This window comes from Rhinolophus ferrumequinum, chromosome 10 (assembly GCF_004115265.2).
Source record: "Rhinolophus ferrumequinum isolate MPI-CBG mRhiFer1 chromosome 10, mRhiFer1_v1.p, whole genome shotgun sequence".
NCBI lineage: Eukaryota > Metazoa > Chordata > Mammalia > Chiroptera > Rhinolophidae > Rhinolophus > Rhinolophus ferrumequinum.
In genome coordinates this window covers 19,041,624-19,056,273 of record NC_046293.1, presented here as the reverse complement: position 1 = coordinate 19,056,273, position 14,650 = coordinate 19,041,624, and the positions used below count along the sequence as shown (strand labels likewise).

General features: G+C 35.3%; 2 protein-coding genes across 7 annotated transcripts in view; one reads left to right on the top strand and one right to left on the bottom strand.

Annotated features, from left to right (window-relative positions):
* The window catches only part of ANKS1B (ankyrin repeat and sterile alpha motif domain containing 1B), a 914,119-nt gene that overhangs the window by 678,336 nt on the left and 221,133 nt on the right, over window positions 1-14,650 (bottom strand). For all 6 annotated transcript variants that reach the window (XM_033118713.1, XM_033118715.1, XM_033118712.1 and 3 more), the window contains exon 9: window positions 8,270-8,413. In XM_033118713.1, coding sequence (XP_032974604.1) covers window positions 8,270-8,413 — 144 coding nt within the window. The remainder of the gene's footprint in view (window positions 1-8,269; window positions 8,414-14,650) is intronic.
* On the top strand, window positions 2,097-2,802 carry GARIN6 (golgi associated RAB2 interactor family member 6). The gene is given in 2 exon segments (XM_033116597.1): window positions 2,097-2,377; window positions 2,379-2,802. Coding segments are annotated over 2 exon segments (705 nt in total).

Here is a 14,650-nt window from a genome sequence, read left to right as displayed (position 1 = left end):
AATAGAGCCATGAAGTGGAAATTAAGATATAAGGACTTTGAGCAAGCTAGTAAGAATTGCTATTGTTACATGAATAGGCCTTTCAATAAATAAAGGAAAAATACTCATATTACCATAAGAAATGAGATATTTCAATATAAAGAGAAGTAAAATGTTTGTTTTGATCTATAGAACAGACTGAAGACTAAAAATTAGGGCCGTGTGTTTGTGTGTGTGTGTGTGTGTGTGTGTGTTGGTACATTGTGTCAATAAAGACAGTTTAATTTTATTGCACTGATATCATTTATAATAATTGGCAAAATTTTTCAGACTTTTTTATATACAATCTGATAGTGGGCAAAGAATAGAGTATAATAAATGTGATGTTTGAGGCTCTTTTCACTGAAGAGTCCCAGTACAGATGTCTAGGGAAAAGGTTAAAAATCTCAGCAGCAATTCGAAGGTGTGTCAAAATGTAAAAAACTATCATGACTGTAAAAATAGACATTGCTAATAAAAAATAGCTTTATTCTTCCTGTTAATAGAAATAATAACTATCATAGTAAAAATACAAAGTATAAAGAAGAAAATTAAAATTACAACATCCAGGAGCCGGCCCGGTGGCTCAGGCGGTTAGAGCTCCATGCTCCTAACTCCGAAGGCTGCCAGTTCGATTCCCACATGGGCCAGTGGGCTCTCAACCACAAGGTTGCCGGTGCGATTCCTCGAGTCCCACAAGGGATGGTGGGCAGCGCCCCCTGCAACTAAGATTGAACACGGCACCTTGAGCTGAGCTGCCACTGAGCTCCTGGATGGCTCAGTTGGTTAGAATGCGTCCTCTCAACCACAAGGTTGCCGGTTCGACTCTGGCAAGGGATGGTGGGCTGTGCCCCCTGCAACTAGAAAACGGCAACTGGACCTGGAGATAAGCTGAGCCCTCCACAACTAAGACTGAAAGGACAACAACTTGACTTGGAAAAAAGGCCTGGAAGTACACACTGTTCCCCAATAAAGTCTTATTCCCCTTCCCCAATAAAATCTTAAAAAAAAAAAAAATTACAACATCCAAATAAGCACTTTAAACATTTCACTGAACATAGTTCCAACCCAAACACACACATACATGATTTTACAGAAATTGGACCATTCAAATTGCTAGTTTGAAATTGTTCCTTTTCTTTAAAAAAGTCAGGGGTATCTTTTCATTTCAATAAATATGGAACTATGTAATCGTTTTTTTATAGATACAGAATATTCTATCATAGAAAGCGCTATAATTTATTTAACCAACCCCTGGGTGTAAGATATTATTCTTGGTTATTGTCTTTTTGATACAATAAACTTTGATAAACATCCTGTACTAACCTGTTTACCAACTTGTCTAATTCTCTCTTTTAAGGTAAATTATCTACAATTAATTCTAGTTTCAACAATTAGAAGTGGTGGGTAAGAGAACATGTGTAAACTCACACCTAACAGAAAATTCTTTTTGAAAGCAATTGGCCATTATGTGATAAGATGCTTAGACGGGGCCCTAGGGGGAGGGGTGCTCTGCTGAGCTGTGGCCGGCAGAGTGGTGTGGTGAGGGAAGGAGGTGAGGGAGGGGCTGCTGGGCAACAAGGACAAAGGGGTGTGTGATGGGAACAGGTCACAATGGGCAGGAGAGGACCAAAGCTGTCCCGGGGTGGTTAGGCCTAGATGGAGGCTTTGGTTTCCAGAAGAGAGGAGCTCGGGATATGTTTCACAAGGAAGTTGGTGAATCAAAGACAAGGGGCTGTTGTGAACCAATGTGTCTAGCTCAAAAGGAAGTGTCCCCTGAGGGAACAGCAATATCTGCGCACCTGGACTTCTGTGTACCCTGACATCTACTGGGACCCCGATATGTGCATACCCGACATCTCCATGCTCTAGACAGGGCACATTCTGATCTGAGAGCAACTGCCTCTTAACACCAAGCAGTCAGTAATCAGTGACTCCACCCTGTCCTCAGTCACTCAGAGACAAAAAAGCCTGCAGAAGACCACCTGCGAGAGAGATCTGAGGAACAGGATGCTTTGCAAGGTGTGGTAAGGAAGGTGGGGAGGAGCCCCTAGGAGCTGCCTTGATAAAAGAGAGGCATGGACGGCCAATCTGCGTTACCATATTACACAGCCCAAAGCAGCCCTGCCACGGGCACGTTCAGTACCTCCATGCGAAAACTGCAGCGGCAGCTGTACAAGGGGGAGTATGCTATGTTCAGGTATGTACCAATGTTTGACAGCGACTTTATATAGGTCAGCCAAAGACGAGGAGTGATGGACACGCACAACCATATTAGAATGGTGACCGTGGGCGTCGTCCGCCCCAGCCCCCACCTCACACTGCCAGATGTTGTGCTGCTGGCCCGACCAGCTGCTATCTGATGGCTATAATAGATATGGCCCTGCCACCCAGGAAACAGGTAACAAGCCTACACAGATCTTACAGCTAACCAGGCTGCTTCCCTTGAAGTTTGTAAAGATATCCATCCACAACAGTACAAAACAACAGCTGCCCCTGAAGCTTGCCTCTGGCTGCTCTCTTTACCTTCAGCTATGTCCCTGTTCAGATACAAGAGATCTGTTTGTTCACTGGGAAAACCTCATTTACATCCTGAGACCACCAGTGGAGGCTTACAGTGGTGCCCGGCCCATTCTAGTTGGGGACACACTGGACATAACTGTGTTTGGAGAAGAAGATAAAAGCCCAGAGGTAAGTCTGTGCAGTCTCCAGAAGATGGAGCCAGGGTTTTTTGGAAGAGCAGCTAAAGGTCCTGTGGAGCTTTTGGTACTGAGGCTCACCTAAAAATGCATTGCATTTGGAAGTGCTCAGGGCCAAATGAGCCTCCACCGGGCAGCCATGCCACATTGGGGAGATTCCTGGTACTTCTTCCCAGTGTTCCCCAGGCTATATTTCAGGGATTCCTTAGCTGTCAGCAATTCTTCATTTCATATCAATATGGTATTGCCTCTGCAGCGTCGTGACCACCCAATCTATTCTTGAATATAGACTATTCCGACGTAGGTAGGCTGATATGCTGTGGGACAGAATGTCTCTCCATGACTGCCACGTAGTGAGTTTTGTATGCGTCAGGGGCACTGCAATGCCCTTGTGTGCATGTACACAATTTGTTAGTAGCTACAAAACATTAAAGTGCATATGGCTTTAGAAGCAGAAATACTAACACAAGTGTATTTTTTCAAATGTATGAGGCTGTTCACTGACGAGTTATGATGGTGCTCTCTCTGGTACTGGAACTGCTCCAGCAAAACTGGAATGATCATTGTGGTCATTGTAGATACTACAGAGGAGATTTCTGCACCAAATGGGAGCTTGGACTTGAGACCTCAAAATTCTTCTTACAAGCGCTTGTTTAGCTATAGGTATAGAAGGGAGCAGACCTGTAGGTCTCACTTTCTTTAGTTCACTTATTTTGTCTTCCTCCTAGGAAAACGTTTTTCCATTCCTATGGAAGAGAGCAAGAGCAAGTCAGCATCAGGAACCTTCACATGAACCCTGGAGTGTCTGGAGCCACCTATTACGGTTACACTGGGGAGGAATGAATCCAACATGGCTCCCACACGTACCGTCCTCAAGGGTTCACATACTTCAGTCACTAAGCCCACAGTGCCTGATACAGGGTAGGAGTGGTGGCAGGGGCAGTGGTGACAATAGGCACTATCACAGGTGCCATGGATGTGGCTGCAGCCAGTCTGCAGACTCAGAAGAGAAACAAAGCACTGGCAGGAGCAGCCTTCACAGATCTAGGAAGAAGGTCAGCCGGCATGACCAAAGTGGGTGCTTTCCATGTGTTTTAATCTTGTTAGAAGGGCTGTGTAATCCCCTCTTGTCCTCACAGGGTACTTCCAGTACATCAGTAAGAGCTGCTGGCCTCTCCCCAGGAGGCAGCATGAGTATGTACTACTGACAGGCCGCTTGCAATAACAGCTAAAGCCTCAGTATCAGGACCCCTTATCTCAGCCTTGCAGAGTGAAGGCTGCACATGAGGGAACAGAATGGAGGCCAGAGGGTCTCCACCCAGCAGGACTGACTCTTTAGAAAACACCTCACAGTCTTGTGTTGCACATGGGGCCGAGCGGACATCTCATCCAAGACTATAGGAAAGCAATATCATCTACCATAATACAGTGCAAGTCAAATTCTCTGCTCTAATAACATAATGTTCTATTAACAGGAAAGGGCAGCCATAAAACTAATGGCAGTTGAATATCAGGCTCTGAATTATCTTTAACTTTCCCTTCACTTAATATTTATGATGAAATGAAGAGATGACAGAATAAAATGTTAAAGATTGCTCTCAAAGATGGTCGTCCATTTATGATCTACATTTGCTAGTCAAAGAAAATTCTAAAATTTCTAAGATATATAACTAGGGACAGAAGCGACCAATAGGAAGCAGGATGATATAAATGAAGCTGGGAAAGTAATATGACATCATAGTTTGTAACAATTTTAACATTAACTATGACCCTGAGTAGGTTACCTGTTCCTTCTTTAAATAGTTATTTTGAGAATTAGAGATTATACATGTGAAATATCTGGCACATAGTAGGCACTGTATAAATGAAAGTAATTATTATTGTCAAGAGTGTTGAAAACAAATTTGAGTTTAATTATACTTTCTAAAAAGGGCTTCATTTTCCCAATCTCTTCATACGTGATTTCTCTTCTAATTTTTTGCCCAACTTAAATCTTATTTAACTGCTTGAAATTATACTAAAGTACCCAACATATTATATAAACCTATATAATCCCCTGATGTTATTTAGAATTCTAAATGTTAATGAATTTGAAAGAAATTGCTTCCTGTAAAAACTTCAATAATGTAGTCACAATGGAAGGATAGAATGCCATAGGAAAACTAGAAAAACATAAAAACATAAAAAGTTAGATTAAACCTAAATATAATATCAATTCAAAATCTAGACAAAAACTGGAACTTAATCTTAGAAGTATAAGACAATTTTGCAGTATAAGATAATTTTCTAAGTAAAAGAATCTATTTAAGAGTTTAAAAGTGATATATCACATAGTTGGTTTTTTTTTTTTTTTTTTTTTGGTTTTTGGTGTGTGTTTTTTTTGAGAATTTTTTATTTAAGCCAAACTGATGACATAGCAAGAAGCAAGATTTCAAATGCTCTTATCACATAGTTTTATTATCCAGAACCAGAATGTATATGTAACCTGGCTCCTAATTACCGTGTTTCCCTGAAAATAAGACCTACCCAGACAATCAGCTCTAATGAGTCTTTTGGAGCAAAAATTAATATAAGACTCTGTTATTTTACTATAACATAAGACTAGGTCTTTAATATAATACAAAATATTATATTACATCACATTGTATTATATAATATATAATACCGGGTCTTATATTAATTTTTGCTCCAAAAGACTCATTAGAGCTGATTGTCCAGCTAGGTCTTATTTTCAGAGAAACATGCTAAGTCTGTAGTTCCATAATCCTCATATTTCTGAAGCTTAACACAAGAAATTTGATACATGCTTGCTGGATCCAATTAAGTTAAGGGTTATAAATGTGAAATAAATATAATTTATTCCAAACCAAAAAATCTGGGCATATAAAAATTTGCATAGCTCTGTTCTAATTCTACTGTTCTCAAAGTCTCCTGCACTGTAGGTAGTGTGTGGTTTTTTTTATGACGCTCTATCTGTATAGTGTTTATAGCTTAATGATTTTTAATGTCCTCCCAAAATATTTCAGATCTGACAAAAAGTGGCTTCAAAATTAAAAGTTTTCTTAAAATTTCATAAATAATAAAATTATATGCCTAGAAAATCCTAAATTCAAAGCTGTTGCAAGTTGTGAGATAAATCCACATTTGATATAATTCCTCCAGCTCATAACAACTGTATTAAACTATATTAAAGGAATTAACCATTTGTGCATAAATTCGATTGTAAAATGTAAAAATATTTTTATAGTTTTGTACCATCACACATTAAACAATTTTATTGTAAATATATATATGTATATGTATGTATATATATACATATGCATATATGTGTTAGGGGAGAGTCCATAAACAAATTGAGAACTTTAGTAAAAGAAGAGCAGGTGAGAACATTGGTAAAAGAATTCTAATCTTGATTTGTTAGATTAAATACAGTAAAAAAAAATAAAAAGTATACTGCCTGTCAAGTTAATTTATAGATTTAATGCAGTAACAATCCTAATAAGGATTCTTTTAAGACTTGACACAGTAATTATAAAATATAATTTTTTAAAAGCAAGCAATCATGTTAGCTAATAGTTTTAATGCAATAATGATTTCTCCCACCACATATTTTATATAAAAATATCAAAACTGAGTCACATGGTTTTAAAAAATAGGAAAATGGGAATAAGAGATTTCAGAAGAAAAGACAAACCACACAGACTGAAATAAAATGTGTAATGTGAGTTATTGTCCAATGGAAAGTCATTAAAAAACTAGATATCAACAAGTAAAAAAACATATAGAGCCGTATTTGGAATTTGTTAATAGGAATTCTAGAAGAGATGAATTAAACAAAAAACAAGATTGGGAAGTTTAATGAATTTGATAGTTTAAAAAACTATACAACATACACTCATACACACATACAAATTAAGAGAAAAAAAGCTGCAGACTGGGAAGCATTTTGTAGCAAACATAATTTCTAAAATATTAATATTCAATATTTATTGAAGCAATACCAATCTTCACAGAAAAATAGCCAAAGAAAAATATCTAATATTAAAAACTTTTAAACCAAAAGCAAATTACTACCAATCCTGCTACTAAGTCTAACAAATAATTTTTTAAAAAAAAATGAATGTTAGTAAAGTGGTAGAGAAGTATATAGTCATATATTATTGATGGCTTAGATACCTAACACTTTCCAAGAATTATATTTTTAAAAAATCTAAAATACAACGATGTTAAGTTTATGAAACAAAAAATATAGATAAAAGCATTCAATTACTGGTAAACTGTTAAGCAGATGAAGGTACATTACCAAAATAAAACTAATGTTTCTTAATTTCCTTTGTCCTATACCCTTGAGGTAAAACTCCATATGTAAAAACCGTTAAGTGAAAAAATGAAACCATAGAACATACACATTTGTTCACTGATTCATTCAACTACTTAATTCTGACAATATACCTGGAACTATATTGGCATGAGGCCATAGGTCATGAGGAATACATACTCTCTACATTTATGAAACTCACAGTTGAACAACAGTAAAGATAAAATGTCTTAAAGTCCTATAAATATTTCATATTAAGGTGAAGTACTATATATATATGCTGATTTGATTATCCTATTTAGTTCTTCACAATAAATTCATATTAGAATTTGAGTGGCTATGATCAAATTGTGACATAGAGATGAAAAATGGTTTCTTAGACACAACTGCTTCACATTTGTTGCAAAACAGAAACTAATGTTTTTTGAGATATAGCACTATTCCAGATAATTACTGTGAATTATTTCCTGTCCTGGACTATTTTTTCCACTCATGCTCTATGGAGTTACACATACATACCTTTGCTATTACATATTTTTTTTTTGTATTAAGTGCTTTTTTATTTTTGTGTAGAAATATTTTCATTGTGGCTTCAAATTTCCTAACTCTGTTTGGCTTATTTTACTTATTTCTGAAACTTCTCTAAGGGCTTGCTGTACATAGCACACAGTGAGAAATGAAGATGATACAATAGAAATAAAATTGACAATGAAAATGAAATGGTTTTAAAATTGTAGTCAATGTTTTAGTGTTCTGATCTCCTTTTTTGAATTGTATTGCATTATCCTCAATGGCACACATTATTCTACAATGTTCCATTGTGCTAGCTAAAAAAAATCACTAACTATGCTTTTAAAGAGCCCTATTATGTTTCCTTGTAAATTATTTTGTATTATTATTTTAATAAAAATTGTGATTTAATTTCAAAATAGTACTCTTTAAAATAAAATATTTTAGGATCACAAATATTAAAACCTCATAAACAACTCAATATCTCTGGAATTAGATTCATGACCAAAATAAAACAACCAAATAAAATTATGTAAAGTATGTGTTTGCATATGCATATATGTACAGCAAGTTATATAAATATGTTACAGACCTTAACTGAAGAAAAATCACATAGTAAACAAGACACTAATTGGATTTTGGGGGGTGGAGGGGAAGAATTTATTTAAAAACATAGGCAACCATTTTTACGTTTTATTGTACCTTAAGAAAAGCAAACCATTACCTGTGCAAGAATAGGGAAGCCAAGGTTCCTACAGCCATTACAAGGAGTTAATGCTTCCCAGAGTCCCGAGGGCCCACATGTGTTTTCATCATCATCTTCTTCTTCCACTTCTCCTGGTGACAAATTTATTGTAGATGAAGTTCTCTGAAATTAAATTTATATTATACCAATATATTATATCAATGTTATTTAGATATCTTAACATCAATTAAATTGCATAAATTTCTTATGGTGTATGTTAGCAAGCAAAAGTCAGTTTGATTCTAACCATAGTTATGTGGTTGTGCCATGTGAATCAGCCAAAACACTTGTATAATTCAATTTTAAATTGAAAGTGAAAAAATTGCGTGAGAAACACTAAGAAAAAAAGTTGACCAAAAAAAATAGTTGAATAGCAACAAATGATAAAAATCTTATGATTTATAAATTCAATCAGAAGAAGAGCATGAAAATACTTTATTGAAATAGAAATTGCTAAAAAGCCCATTTTTTTCCACAATGTCACCAAAAAGGTAGTCTTTATGGGAAAAAAAATGATTCATAAAATTTTATATATGTAATACTGTTAAAATTAATCATAGTACTTCTATATTGAACATACATATTTACTTTTGCTACTTCCAAAATCCCACTAAAATGACAGCAAAGGGTTTGTAAAAGTGGTCGAAATCATAAGGCCAATGACAATAGGAGAGATGTTAGTGGATGAGCAATATCAAGAAAACTTCTAGATAATGATAAACAGGTGGGTAGAAATTACCTGACTTAGCAAATTTGAGAAAATTGAAAGCAAAGTGCCTATAAGAGGAAAGAATAAGAAGCAGGCCTGTTTATGACTCAGCGCCCTCAAAAAAGACTTAACAATTGAAGACATGGACTACCTGTGAAGGTAAAGGTGCAGGTGGGGCTAAAACAAGATGGGAACTACGCGTATATATTAGAGAAAGTTAGACCTCTAGACCCATCTCCTTTTTATCCAGCCAAGAAACTAAACCTTTACCACTTGACAAGAAATTGGAGGTTTACTCTCCAATTGACAAGAAATTGGTGAGGTGGACGCAAAGGCATTATGAATTCTAAGAATACATGTACAATGAGCAGAGGGGCATCTCTCTGAAAACAAGGGAATTAAGTGAATACCTCTGTAGTAAATGAAGATTCTCAACCCAACCCTGTACCTCTCCACATTTACCTTAGAGAATCTAGCAGCTAGATTTATACCCTCCAGGGAGGAGGCTAGAATATATTTCTCTCTGCACAAATTAACCTCCTAATAAAAACATCTATAGGGACCTAGGAAAATAGTGGGGGTCTATGCCTTAACACCTATTATGAAGCCCACCTCTCAACAAACTCCGCCCACATAGACAGTTTCTAATTTTTTAGTTAAATTTGATTGAGAACCCAAAGATCACCACATATTTGAAGGAAACCTTTAACAGAGACCAAAAATAAATATACAAAAAAAGTTAGAAATAGCATCATCAGAGAGATAGAAGATATTTGCATCCCTGAAACAAGAACAGAATGCTACAAAACAAATAATACATAAAATCCAATAGAAGAGTTGGAAAATAAATTTGAGGAAATTTCTCAGAAGACAGAACTGAAGATGAAAAGAAGTTACAAGTTAAGAAAACTAGGGGTTCAAACTAAGAGGTCCATGTAGAGATGGTAGGAAATTATCAAAGAAATAATGCAAGAATTTTTGCCAGAACTAAACAAAAATTCCACATTCAAAGAGCCTACTGACTGCTCAGCAGAGAGAAAATTTTAGAAAAAAAGGAGACAGCAGGTTTTCTAAAAATCTTCAGAACACAGTGTTTAACACATCCTGACAGATCTTGATTACTGAAGTTCGTAAAGATATTTTACATATTGAATTGTAAAGAGCACCTTCCCCCAAAAAAGTACTTGCTTTTAAAAATAGAATGTAAGACTTTATAAGACTGTTGTTGGCATTCATGTCTTAAATTTCCCTTTATCAATTTTCAATAAGTGAGAAATGAAATTAAATTATTCCCAATCACTGACTGTTTATAACATATAATAATAATAATAGCTACAATCTATTGAGCACTATTATTCATAATTTAAATTCACACAACCAACCCTTGAGGAAAATACTAAACTAAGGGACACAGAGAGGTCAAGTAAAACTCAAGGTTACAGAGCTGGTAAATGACAAAGGATTCCAGCCCAGACTTCCTGAGTCTAGAGCTTACCCCGTGTAACCACTATGTTACATTGCCTCTCATTCAGCACAATAACCTGTAAAAGGTGTGTGTTGAACAACCAAGCTAATGCAACTGCAGTTTAAAACGACAAAACATATTTGTTAATATATTTCAACTACATGATGATACTAGCAAAAGCATTTTGCTGTCTGTGACAGCACCCGTGAAAATTTCTGTAGTTTGGTACGTAGCTAATACTTTCATAAATATTCTCAAATCAGTACTACAAGGTGATAATCACTAGGATTTTTGATCCTACATATCATCTTGGTAAAAAAAACCTTGGGATGTCTAAAACCTTAATATAATATCAAGAATATCTGTATGTTTGATCAATGCTATCTACAAAAATGAATAGCATGGTCAAATAGGTTCCTCCTTCACCAACTCATGATCAGTTATTCGTTTGACACATCATGGTTGCCATGGCATGGCACTATAAATCGTTACATAGTTGGATAAGAATTACCAACATTTCATAGGTAAATCAGTTCTTTTCTTCTGACTCTCCTCCCCAAAGAAAAATTCTGTTTCTGTCTCTCCTTTGGTTATAAATCACCAATTACTTCTCATTGCACAGCAAATAATATCCAGATTCCTGAATCTATCTTCAAGGTTCTATGGTCAAAGCCTTTTTCAGCCTTTTTCTTACTCTATTCTACTCACCCCAGGCTATAACCAAATGAATTTGTTTACCCTTTCCTAATCATGCTCCATGCTTTTTATCATACTTTCCATCTTACTCCTCTATATAGCATATACTGGTTAAGAATTTGAACTCTAAAATTTGTTCTGGATTCAAGTTCCAACTCTCCTACTTAAGTCTACATTTTTAGTGTGATTTAAATCCTGTCTCTGCTACTTGCAAGCAAATCACTTAATCTTATTAATCCTGAGTTTCCTTATCTGCAAAGGTGTAATAATAATTCCTACTTGATATGGCTGTATGAGAATAAAATTAATTGCTTGACAGTGACTGACACATAAAACATAATCAATAAACTTTGCTATTTTTGTTATTATCTTTATCCTGAATGAGGCATACACACACACACACACACACACACACACACACACACACACACAAGTATGGCTTACTTATCCTAGTTATCTGAAAGCAAATATTGCCTAGTCACACTTGTATCTCTTACAATGTATTGCACATAATGGATTTTAATATTTTTTGAATGAATTATTGAATGAATTTCAAACTATCATTTTCACTTGACTACCTAGAAAATTTTACTAATAGTAAGGGGTGTATATAATTGTATCACAAATCTCGTTATTGTTATTTTAATTTTATTTTCTATTAGCCATTATCAATAAGTAGCATTAGCAGAACAAAATCAATCAGTGGTTTCGTACTGCCCCCTAAAGACAGTATATAAATTTGCTGTGTAAAACTATAATTTTCCACTTCACTGCTTTACAGTTAAAGATGCCTGGAAAATATCTCATCAAACTAAATATTCTCTTCAATTATATGTGGGAAAGAAGACCCAGGAGCATACCAACTCAGAGTTTCCTTTGTTTCAAATGACTTTTAAAACCTTTTACTTGAGATCCAACTATGTTCCTAAAGTTCCAGATGTCAGGAAATTCTTCCATAGAATATAAACCTAAATTTACATAAAGTTTGAGCCTATTAGCTTTGTTGGTTAATACATAGTAATTATGCAGAAGAAATATTGGACCAGTTCTACAGTGTTTCAAAGAATAAATGTCATAATATATAAATACCACAGGGAAACAAATTTGAGCTCAATCAAAGGAAAATACTTCTAGAGTAATTACATTAATCTGACGTGGAAGAAATGGGATATCCTTGTGAGGTGGTATCTATATATATTATAAAAATTGTATGACATGAAAATGTGTAATATTTTTATTTAAATAGTTTAATATATTGTAATAGTATATATTATATTATCATTATATATTATATATTGTATTGTGTATATTTTTCATATATTTTATATAAAACATTGTATATATAATCATTATATATTATATATAGTACTATATATATAACATAATTATATGTTATATATATAAACATAATTATGCAACAATTGTCTATAGCAGTAGTTTATAGTTTAGAAAATGTTTTCAGATATAGAATAGCCAAATAAAGTATGGTAAGGATTTTCTTTATTGTATAAATGAAGAAACTAGTGCTCGCAATGTTACTCAATTTGCAAGATCATCCTACAAATGAGGCCAGATTACAATCCAATTTCCTCTGACTCGAGGTCCTACAATCTTTCTACTAGACTAGGGAAGGAATTTCCTAATTACTAGAGCTCTCCAAAGCCACAATAGATGTTCAAGATATTCAGAATGTCCATAAAGGAATTTCTGTGTTATGTGATAATTGACAGCTTTTAAATTCTTTTTTTCACTTTAAAATTCTATAAATCAATGCAGTTAAAATGTATGCAGTTCAGGAAAAGAATCAAGGGCCAGTTATAACCTCACAAAACCCCTTTAATCCCTATTGGTCAACTCTAACACATGCCTTTAGAAACAAGGTGGTGATCGGGCAAAGAGAAAATACAAGGATATCCCCACGCTGTCCAAATGTCCCAGGAAGAAAAGCAGAAATCTGAGGTGCTCAATTTAGCCAGGACATAGGAGAGCAATATATGAGTGGGGAAACGGGATGATGGAATGAGTCGAGGTTGTCCCTCATCCCACCAGAAAGGCAAAACCAAATTGAAAAGGAAAACAGTCTAACAGAAGTATCAATACAAAGGGACCAGGAAAATATCAGCTTCCAGGAAGGAGGCAACCATCAGAAATGGAGATGAAAACAAATGGAGATGAAATGGAGATGAAAACAAATGAAGTCCACTTGGAATGGGAGTCAGCAACCTGGACTACCTTGCAGAATAGCCACAGGCCTTTCGGTGCTTTTTATTAATGAAGTTGATTATTGATCTTTAATGAAATTTAAAGTAACACATGCTTATTATAAAAACATCATTCAAAATTGTTACAAAGGAGAAAGTGAAGCTTTCCTAAACTCATTCCCACTGTGAACATGCAGTGTTATGTCCTTCCAAACTTTGTCATCTTGTATGATGATTTTTGTCAGGATAAATTCATAAATATGCAATTGTATGCCAAAGAGTACAAGTATTTTAGACTTTGTATATATTGTCAATGTTGTCTCTACCCTACTCGCCACACCGTCACCAGAGGAAAAAAATTTATATGAGAATGTGAGTATGTTACTCTTTTCCTTCAAAACCTTCTACACCTTCTAATTGTTCTTCTGACAAAATTCAAAGTTCTTAACATGATCCTAGAGGCTCTGTATTATTTGCCTTTATTGTCTCTATCATTTCATCCTTTTTTCCCCTCTGCTCATAACATTTAAACACACTACGCTGTCTCTTTTCCATGAATATACCAAACTTCCTCTTACCTGGAACTTCACATAAGCACAAATGGTTTTCTCTGACAGAGGCTGTCAGCTGTCCCCCAATATACATTCTCCCCTGTCCCCCTAGGCTTTAAGAACTGAATGCCTCATCCTCTTTTTTTCATAGTAATAGAACCCTAACTTTTAGTTGGGCACATGTCTGCTTTGAATAAAGACCACATTTCCCAATCTCTGTTGCAGCGAAGGGTGGCCACAAGTTATAACCTTGGGTTGTAAGAAGTGTTCTTAAATGAAGGAACATGTTCTGCCTTCCTCTTTCTGCTGATTGGAATGCTAATAAAATGACTGAAGCTGAAGCAGTCATCTTGGAACATGAGGTATTCTCGGAACTAGAAGACATACACAGTGGAAAAAATAAAACAGAAGAATCCCGGGGTCCTCATACTGGTGAGAATTGGACTGCCTAGCACTAAACTTTGCAGGTGGGAGTGAAATAAACTTCTCCATCTTAAGCTATTAGGATTTTCTTTTTAAGTCATTTTAGATTTTTTGTTCCTTACGATTGTACCAGATCCTAGTAAACAAATGGCTGGAGTATTCTCTTCCCTTGTCTTCATCAGATTTAATCTTCCTTGTGCTTTAGGTATGAATTTAATTCACTTCTTTTGGTAGGCTTTCTTGACGCCCTAGTCAAAATTTGTTTCCTTTCTTACACGCTTCACCAGCATCCCACTTTTTTAACAGTAATTATCA